Source organism: Equus quagga, unplaced genomic scaffold, assembly GCF_021613505.1.
Source record: "Equus quagga isolate Etosha38 unplaced genomic scaffold, UCLA_HA_Equagga_1.0 74347_RagTag, whole genome shotgun sequence".
In the NCBI taxonomy this organism is placed as follows: Eukaryota; Metazoa; Chordata; class Mammalia; order Perissodactyla; family Equidae; genus Equus; species Equus quagga.
The window spans coordinates 1-9,911 of NW_025803015.1; the positions used below are offsets into that span (position 1 = coordinate 1).

The following is a 9,911-nucleotide window of genomic DNA, read 5'->3' on the forward strand; positions in this document are numbered from 1 at the left end:
CCCCCCAGGATTTCACTTTTTATCTGAACATTTCTTGCCCTCCCTCCCTTTGCACATGATGTGGAACTGGACTGACTGGTTTGAACCTGATCTCAAGCCACCCAGAGGAGGGAGAGGCCTGCCAGCCAGCTGGCCCGCAGAGGCAGGGGGAGAAGCCAGGACGTTTGGGGCTGGACAAGCCCTCCCAGAATGGGCTGGAGTTCACTGGACACAAAGAGCCCCCGTCCTGATTGCTCTTCTCAGAACTCAGCTGTTCTGGAAGAGCAGTAAAATCAGGACGCCTCTCTGGGTGTCACTGAAACACATCAAGTGTCTTGATTCAGGAATTAAACGGCAGCAAGGACGATCCTGGTGAATGTGGCTGGTGAGGGGCTTCACGGAGTGAATGAAAACCAGACGCTTTAGGAACCCTGCACGGCGGGGTGGGGTGCGGTGGGCAGATGGGTTGTGCAAGGCAGGGCGAGAGCTACAATCACGGTCGGAGGAGGAAAGAGAGAGAGGATGTTTTACTTTGCTTGACTTATTCCAGAAGTTTACAATCAGAAAATCTGGAGAGAAGCTACTTAAATGTTAGCATAAGAGTAAGTTTTGGTATTTTTGAAAAATAAAATTCAATTTTATATTTCATATTGAGTTTAAAATTCTAGAACAGGCAAAGCTAATCTATAGTCCACAAAGCAGGTCAGCAGTTGCCTGAGGGCCGACAGCAGAGGGGCCAAAGGAGAATTTTTGGGGTGATGGAAATGCTCTAGATCTTCTTGGAGCTGGTGGCTACACGGGTTTACACATTTGTCAAAACCGCTGAATTTAACTAGGTGCATTTTATTACATTTAATAATACTTCAATAAGGTTGATTTTAAAAGGAACCACATCGTGTACCAGAGGCAGAGGACCCTGTTTCACTGCTCTGGGCCTGCAGTACACATCTGCAGCATCCTGACCCTCAGGGAGTGGCCCTGGGGGGGCGGAATCCCAGAAGGAGGGATGGCTAGGAACTGACCAGGCCTGAGCCGGAACAAGTGACAGGTGACGGGGCAGGCTGCCCACAAGACGGTCTGCAAAAGCGGTGGGAAAGCTGGGAGTTCACGGCAGCAAGGAGCATGCAGAAGCCAGAGCACTTACGGGCACAGAGAGCAGCTTGCCCGGCTTCTTCAGTTCCTGCAGAACCTCCAGGTAGAACTTGAAAAAGAAGCTGACCACCAGAGTCCTCTTGAATTCCACACTGCCCCCCGGAGCCCCGCCTGGGAGGGAGACTTCGTCCAGGAGCAGCCTGCAAGCCTCATCCAGCATTGGCTCATTCCAGCGCCTGGGAAGGTTGCAGGCAGGAGGAACCAGCTGACGAGCAGTTCCAATCGAGCGGTGCGTGCTGGGTATTGCATGGGGATAAGCTGGAGAGCCCAAGTCTCCTTTTAGGAGTTGGAAGGGAACTTCAAAATCACCTCACCAAGCCCTTCAGGAAAACCGGGGCCTGGGAGGCTGTGCCCAGTGGCCCGAGGGTCATGGCAGGCTGGGGATGGCACCTGTCCCATTGCAACCTGAACCAAGCATGTTCAAGAGCCAGAGCCAGGCATTAAAGAAGTAGACCATTAGGGCCCATTCCATCACGAACTGCACAGGACTCAGACTCGGACACTGCCTCACTGAGGCAGAGGGAGGGGGTCCTGGGCAGCGGGAGCTGCAGGCGCCACGTGGATGTGGCCTGGCGTGGCTTTGCTGGGGATTGATGAACACAAGAGAATGGGGCTGCACACAGTCCTGGGCCATTTTTGGTGTATCGCTCACCCAAAGAGTGGTGCTTAATTAATCACAGTCAAATAAGATCTGATTCATTTAGCGAAATTACAGAAGGAACAACTAGTAATGCCCCCCAGAGGAGTTTCCACCCTCCTAGCACTTCACCAGCTCCTGCTGCAGCCAAGCTTCCACTTGCTTCTGTGATGCCAAGTTTCACCCTCGGGGGGCAGCATTCGTCGCTTACCTGCCCAGGAGCTGCTGGCAGGATTTCTGTGCACTGATTGTGGCATCCCCGACCCCTCCGTAAGCCAGGCTCAGGTCCTCAATGGTGTCCGTGCCTTCTTGGAAGAGGACTCGCATGCCAGCCGTCACGTCGGCCAAGGCATTCTGCTGGCACTGAGCCTGTCGGAAGGCTGACACAAATTCCCACTGTGGAGACAAAACTCATGAAGTTATATGATATGTCAAAGCTTTGACATGGTTTCCGCTTCTTGGTGCCACTAATTGATCACTTAGACTCAATCGAAAGGGACACAAAAGACACTTGGCACAATCAGAGAGAACTTGGCTGCCTTCTTGTTCCAAGTGAGAATGATGTCCGCCCAAGGTCCTCCCCTGGGGAGGCCAGGATGCCTCACATGGAATGCCTGGGTCATTTCCACAAGCCCTTCTTTCCAGGTGCCCTTCCCTCTCGCCTTCAGATGTCTTTGTCCCCATGAGGATGGAAGAGCCCCCCAACACATATGCTTTTAAATGTGATTTACTTAAAGTGCAAAAGAGACCCACCACATTTCTTGGTTTGTAGAAACGGTCACTTTTCCATTTTGCAAAGCTCGTAAAGGAGTTGACTAAAACTTTCCAACAGTGACCTGGGGAATCTTGCATCAGGAACAAGAGTCAGGAGGGTGATGGCTGCCCCACTGACCCCTTGGCACCGTGACGGCTGGTGTGCTGACATGAGGTTAACGGAGGTGGCCTGTGCCTCCAGTGCGTTCCATCTGCGTGGCCACTGACGGCGCTGTGTTTGAGTCTGCCTGTTGTTCTGTCTGGGGCCTTTATGCAGATGCACATTTGACTGGGAACACACTTCGGAGTTTCCATTCCAAGGGAAAAATAAATGAAGCTCCTACATGGCTGAAGGCAGGACTTAGTATAAGACTTTTTGCATAACCAAGCCGAGTCCGGGCTTTGGGTCTGTGTGTGTGTGTGTGTGTGTGTGTGTGTGTGTGTGTGTGGTATTGCCTCTCTCAGGAAGTGTCTTCTCAGATTGGATTCAGGCACAGTTTTGGGGAGAGGCACAGGGAAGAGGGAGTGAGGAGAGAGGGCCCCTCCTTTCACCCCCAGAGATCCTGAGTCAGTCAGCGTCTGGAGGCCCTCAGGCTCCTGTGAACCGCTGGGGTTAGCTGGAGGAGGGGGGCACGGGGAGGCCTGGCCCCAGCCTCCCTCTCCCTATGGGTCAGGCAGAGTAGCTCTCTCCACAGCCAGAGAGCTTTAATTTCTGCCTCCCAGAGTCGACCCCTGGACATCAGCAGGCCTGGAAGCACGACTGTGGCCTGCACAGGCCCTGCCCCACAGCTGAAACAACCCCAAATCCACCCCCGGAGCTGCCTGCCCGAGGGTGAGGGCCTCGGGGCCGGGCCAGGCCACAGCAGGCAGGAAACAGGTTTTCAGGGCAGAGCTATTTTCCTTCCATCTGCTTTCAGATTTCCAAAGATGACTGGACGCAGTTTCGGGAAGGGAAAAACAGTTCTCAGAAGCGACCAGCGAGTTCTTACCCTTTGAGAGTGAGGGATGTACACTGACTCCAAAATTTCCTCTGGCTTAAGGTCTGCACTTGCCAACCCAGCAAGAAAATCTCTGTCTAGAGGAATCTGCCGTGTCCCTTCTGTGGAAGAAAATGACATTTCTGCACGGTCACAACAAGGAATGTGAGATTATTCTGTACTTTAAACGTCAGCAGCAAAGAAGAAAAGGCCACGTTCCTCTGCACCAAGCGATGCTGAGGTCTGAGCATGTGGCCACCCAGGGCTCCCCGTCCCCTCCTCAGGCTGGACATGCTCTTGGAACCTGGGCTCCTCCGCCCCAAGGCCGCCAGGCCAGCACGGTCACCTCTCAGCAGATGCTGGGTGACTAAATCTAAGTCGTCTGATACTAAGATCAAGATAAGGGCGTCACTTCAGCCGAGACGGGGTTCGTCTCCACTGTTATCAGAGTTGGAATCAGTGGATTTGCTTTTTGTTCTTGCTGCTGCTTTTGGCTCCTACAGCGGATACCTCCACCGTTAGAGCAGAGAGAACAATTCACAAAACCTCCTTTCAGCCCAGTTGTTACCACTTAGTGGTCAGAGCGTGCCCTCTGGCTTTAGAAGGCGGTTGTGTTCTCGTTTCGTTGATGGTTTCCTTTGCTGGGCAGAAGCTTTTTAGTCTGACGTAGAAATGAGTCAGACAGAGAAAGGCAAACCCCGCATGATTTCACTCGTGTGAAGACAGACAAACACATAGCTAAGGAGAACAGATTGGCGGTTACCAGAAGGGAAGGGTGAGGGGAGGGTGAAAGGGGAAGAGGGACATACTATGGTGATGGATGAACTGGACTCTCGGTGGTGAGCACGATGCAGTCTATGCAGAAACTGATACATAATAATGGACACCTGAAATTGACACAGTCATAAGCCAATATGACCTCAATAAAATTATTAAAGAGTGAAAGAACAAGCGGTTTGTGGCTCCCCAGGAGGTGCGGTGGGAGATCAAAGCGCAGCCTCGCCATCTGTCGCGGGTTCGTGCCCTGGCACTTGTGCCGATTGGCAGAGGGTGCGGCGGAGAAGGAGGCCCGGGGAGCCCTGCTGGCCGCTGCCGCCTGCCCACTGCCTGGTCGGCCAGCTCGTCCACCGGCCCCGCGGGCGCTGGGGGCGCTGAGGGTGGAGTGGCTTTGGTAGAGCTGGGAGAACAGAGACCGTCAGCTGTTTTCCAACAGCCCAAGAGAAGAGCCCAACTACTGCCCTTCCTACTAGTGTGGGGCGCCCTGCGTGGAGGCTGGGCCGTCCTTGCTGTCCTGAGGCCCCAGAGTCTAGGCTTTTTCTCTCTGGGTCTTAGGGGGCGAGCTGGGGTCGTCCTGGACCACGGGGCTGGAGGACTCAGCAAAATGGCTGACGGGCCGAGCAGGGGTGAGGCTTTTGCTTTCCTCCTTCAAGGGCGGGCCCCGTGCAAAGCTGAACAGGGGAGAGCGAGTTTGTCCTCTGCCACCAAGTCTCTCCCCGCGCTTCTGAGTTCCCGCCAATGGGGGATGGGAGTGTGTTAGCCAACAAACCCTGCGGGAGGGCTGCGATGCCTGTGATATGATTCCTGGTGGGACACCCCCCACCCCAAGCTCAGGCCAGGCAGCTTGTGCTCGCTCCCGGCACCCCAGAGCCCGGGCTGTGTTAGCCCCAAGGAGTGAAGGACAGACCCGCTGAGTGGGAGGGACAGAGGGAATGGGTGTTTGATGAGTTGGTGTAGGGGGAGCCATGGGAGGGGTAGTGAGAGGCCCTGGGAGGCGGCCTGATGGGGAAGAGGCAAGCACACTGTATGGAAATGACAGACTGGGGCTCCCAGACAGGGAGACAAGCGTAGTGTAGCATGGAGCGGCCCAAGCCGGCATGGAAGTTAATCACTGCCTTCCTCCTGCCCCAGGGGGCCTGGGTGTCTGCAGTGCTCCTCACCAGACTTGTGGTTCCCACACAGTCCCTGGAGGGGGGCCATGAAGAGGAGGGGGGAGCGGTCCTCAGCCCCAGAGCCTTCGCCTCAGCCGCCGCACACCGCCCTGGCTGACACAAGGGCTGAGCTGTGGCCTGGGGGGGTGTGTGTGTGTGTGTGTGTGTGTGGTGGGTGGTGCCAGAAAGAAGCACTGGCCACCTCCTTGGGTCACTGTGCTTTTCTCCAGGAGCCTGAGCTCCCCATGGTGGTTCGAGAGCCAGAGACCTGGGCTCTCACTTGGAGCAGTTCCTTAAAAAAGACAAAAAATCTCCAGGTGCTGTTCACAGCCTTCCAAGGCAGCTTACCTTTGGACATCAGATTGAGGGCGGTGTTGCCCACAGCCAGAACTGGATTCAGATCCGAATAGCAGTGCCGGCTCATGATATGTCCCCCTAAGGACTAAGGAGAGAGAGGGATAGCCTCGGTCATCTTATCCCTCAAACCCCACGCCCCCAGGCACCTGCTCATGGTCCTCTCTGGTGGTGGAGGTGTCCAGAGGAAGCTTGGTCTCCTTTGCAGAGGGACTCAGACCTTCGGGGAGGACCCCCTCCCACCCGCAGCTTTGAGTGGGGAGAGGAATTGATGGCAAACAACACTGGTGTGGCGTTTGGTAAGTTCCACCTGCTGTCTAACCTCTTCACACATGTTTACCCACTTCATCCTCACAACAGCCCAGTGAGATTGATGCCATCATCCCGTTTTACAGATGAAGACACTGGGGCACAGAGAAATTATGAAACTTGAGCAAGGTCTCCCAGCTTGGAAGGGGCAGGCCTGGGATTCCAATCCAAGCAGCGAGGCTCAGTGGCAGTTCTGAACCACCTCCTCTCAACCTTGACCACAGTGCAGGTGGCCGTGGTGTTGGGTACAGAGATGCCGTCCTGCCCTGGGTACGGCAGCATCTCAGCCTCCTCCCCCATGGCCTCTGAAACTGCTGGACCTCACTTGGGCCAGGCTGGGGTTCTGGGCATCCCCACCACCGAGAGAGCTGCCCTCTTCCTCTTCCTGGAGCTCCACTCGGCTCTGGTTGAGCCTGTAGCATCTCAGAACTCGGGAGGGAAATGACTGGCCATTCAACTCGGTACAGTCCTCCCCACATAGTGATGGAATCCACAGTGCCCGCCGGGTAGCTGTGGTCTGGGCTGGAACGTGGGTGAGGACGGAGAACCCCCAGTCCTCGATGAACAGCTCGATTTTGAAGTTCTTGTTTCCATGGAGCTGGAGTCCACCTGCCTGGACTCTCACGTGTCAGTCATACTCCTGCCCTATGTGAGTGTGTGAAATAAATCGGTCTGTCCTCAGAGTCTAGAAGTATTTGAAGGCCGTTCTTGTGATCGCTCTGACTTTGCCCACCCCGGCCATTCCTCTCTCTGATGTGGTTTCCAACCCCTCATTCTCCTGTCACCGTCTCCTCGCCAGGCTCCAGGGTGTCAGCCAGAGTTCTGGACGGGAAGGGGCATTTTGGAATCACTTGAAGAGCTTTTTCAGGGGAAACACGTCCTCCCCAGATTCCTACACCCCAAGGATTTCTAAGGCACCATTTGGGGCATGTAGGAGAGGAAGCAGGTGTATTTTGAAAACCTAACGAGGTCTCTTCTGCTTTCTTCCAAAGTCAAAAATAACCAGACCTTAAAGTGTGCCTCCCGGATCTGAGCGTTATTCTCCAACTGTGCTGAAGAATAGTCCTGATTTTAGGTGCTATACTTCTGTAGTGCAGCCTAAGACTAAATTAGATTCTTCCACAGTCTTATCAAGAAATTAGCAAAACCGTGACATCTTTTTCCCACCTATATGGCTACTTGGCTATTCTCTTGATTTTGACTTAGATTCTTCTTTTAAACATGTCATTAAATAATGTGTGTTAAATGTTAAATATTTATTGTGCCAGTCGTTTCAGCCTGCTGGGACCCTTTTGCATACTGATTCTGCCGATCCCCGTTTCAATATTTCAGTGATATTAAGAAATCGGCGCGGTGTGCCTAAGGCTTGGCCCAGAGGACGTACTGCCATATTCCGGATCTGCTGGCCTGCCAGCCTCTTCAGGTGCTTCAGGAGGGCTCGGTACGTCTGAGTTTTCTCCTCTGGGAGCTCGGAAACCCTCCCAGCCAAGATGTCCTTCACCTGGGCCAGACTGCAGCCAGCACCTATCGTCAGCCCTGGAAAGCAAATGGTTTTCATAGGTGACATGGGAGGAGCAGCTGAATTGTAGCCCTGGTGCCAGGGCCTTATGTTTGGCTAGTGCAATGGCTCTGCACACTGACTGTACAGAGAATCACCAGGAACTCAAAACCGGCACAGATGCCCTGCTCCCAGATCAGTCAAATGGGAATCTCTGGGCACGGGGCTTTTTCAAAGGCTCCCGGGTAGCTCTCCCGTGCAGCCAGTGTTAGAAACCCCTAGGCTGGCCTACACCCTTCTTTGGAAAAGGCAAGGAAATAGAGGGTAGAGAGAAGGAATGACAGTCACGACTAGCAGGTGGCAGACCCTACGAGAACTTTCCATGACCCCCTCCTGATCGACCACAGTGAAGCTCTGCAAAGCTGTTTTGTGATTAAGGGGGATAAATCTGATGGCATTATAATAACACCAAAGTTCTTCCAGCTCCCGAGGTCATTGTCTCAAGTCAATAATGCTGTGACTGCCCATGTGCACTTCTACAGGTGGCCTTGATGCTCAGAATCGTCAACAACCCAGTTGCTGAGGGGCACCGGCCAACCAGAATGAACACGGCTGGGTGGGGAGCTGCCCCAGGTATTGTGTGAGTTGTTGTTGGGCATGGGGACATTGGGGGTCCCCAGGGAGGAGCCAGGGAAGCAGGAGCAGTGGCAGAGCATCGGGGAGGACTGGGGCAATGCTATTTTCTACCTGGCGAGGAGGTCATTCAAAGTTCTAACCCCCGTTGCAGCCACACCTCTGAGTATCGGGAGGATATTAGCACGGGGGTTTCTCCATGGTAGGGATGTAAGGGTTCAGATCCATCTTTGAAAGTGGAATCACCCAAGCCATCGGGAGATGACTTAGTCAGCCTCTTAAAGTTAATCCTTCCTGTTCCCCAGGGTTTGCAGAATGAATCACTGACCCGTAGAGTTAGATTTGATATCAGTTCCAGGGTGGGGTCTAACTACAGTGAGTCTGTTTTTATCAGGTTGCAGGCTGGGCTTTGATTTTTCTCCTGTGGATTAATCTTTGAGAATATTCCTCCCTCCCACATAGCTTTGTTTTATCAATATTAAAAATGTACTTGGCACAGTATTTCCCCCACCCCTGCCACCACGCCCGAGTAACCGCCACACCCTGCTGCTTCAGTCATCTCGGCCAACCTAACAGAGCAGGGAAGCTGAGGCTGCTGCTCCCTGTCCTTACTCGAACCAAATCTAAGCTGCCCCTCCTCCCGGGGACGTCCCGACCTGCAGTCCTCACGCTGTCTCCCTCCCGGTGTCTCATAAGAGGCACTCCGTGACGCGGGATCCTGTGCCAGGCCCATCAGCGAGAGGCTGTTGCTTCCTCTCGAGTGGGCTCACTGGAGCGTGGTCTTTAACTTCTGCAGATGTCCTGGCCTGGTGTTTGCCCACAAGGGCGCTGGGAAGACCAGGCTTGCTTCTTGTCCTACAATTCCTCCTAGCCTAGACCCAGAGCCTTAGTGGTAGGCAAGAAATCAGAAGCAGAAAGACTTATTATTATTATCTTTTTAAGGTCAGACTATCTCTTCTCTGAACAGAGTGGAAAGGGGCAGGTCAGCCCAGGGAGGGGAATGTGCCGGCTGTCCACTCTGCTGCCTGCGTCCTCAAGAGTACAGACTTCAGCCTCAGGCTGAGGCCGGACAGTCACTCGGGGGCTTTCGTTCGGCTCTTTCTGAGCCTCACATTACCCCGCACTTCTTGCTGGGCAAGACACCGCGGTATGGAGACCACGCTATTTTCTGTGCTTGTTCATGTTATTCCATCCTTGGGCACAGACCGAGCTTGAGTTCCAAAGGAGTTGAGCTTTCACTTTGATTCTCAGAACGTGGGTTCTGTTTAACTCCACGCTTCTCAGAGTTCGTGGGTCCCTGGGAAAAGGTGCAGCGAGGTTCTGGAGCGCTTCCTACACTGAAGATTATGAGAAAGAAACGTGCGCTCAGCCAAACGTGTAGGTGAGACGGGTTAGTTTGCAAAATTTAAACAAACGTAAGCTGTCACAGAAATTTATTTCCCAGGGGGTGCTGGCTGGGGGGAGAGGGCCCATCTGGCTCCAAGGTTCCCCTTCCTCACCAGTGTCCTTCGCTCTTTTGGCCTTAGGAAAAGTTGGAGAATGCTGGGAAACTTCCCTGGGGCCACTAGAGGCTGCTCACACTTTAAGTTTTTTTGCTGACAAAGATTTGCCCTGAGCTAACATCTGTTGCTAATCTTCCTCTTTTTTTTTGCTTGAGGAAGATTTGCCCTGAGCTAACATCTGTGCCAATC

At 53.7% G+C, this 9,911-nt stretch overlaps 1 protein-coding gene across 1 annotated transcript; it reads right to left on the reverse strand.

Moving 5' to 3' along the window:
* Positions 1-126: 126 nt before the first annotated feature.
* On the reverse strand, positions 127-9,857 carry LOC124234460 (aldehyde oxidase 2-like). Its single transcript, XM_046651803.1, has 7 exons — positions 8,877-9,857; positions 7,474-7,625; positions 5,775-5,868; positions 3,511-3,620; positions 1,980-2,164; positions 1,124-1,307; positions 127-466 (listed from the first exon to the last, which is right to left on the reverse strand). The coding sequence occupies exons 1-7, from the start codon at positions 8,911-8,913 to the stop codon at positions 320-322; spliced, it is 909 nt and encodes a 302-aa protein (XP_046507759.1). The 5' UTR covers positions 8,914-9,857; the 3' UTR covers positions 127-319.
* Between the last annotated feature and the right edge of the window lie 54 nt (positions 9,858-9,911).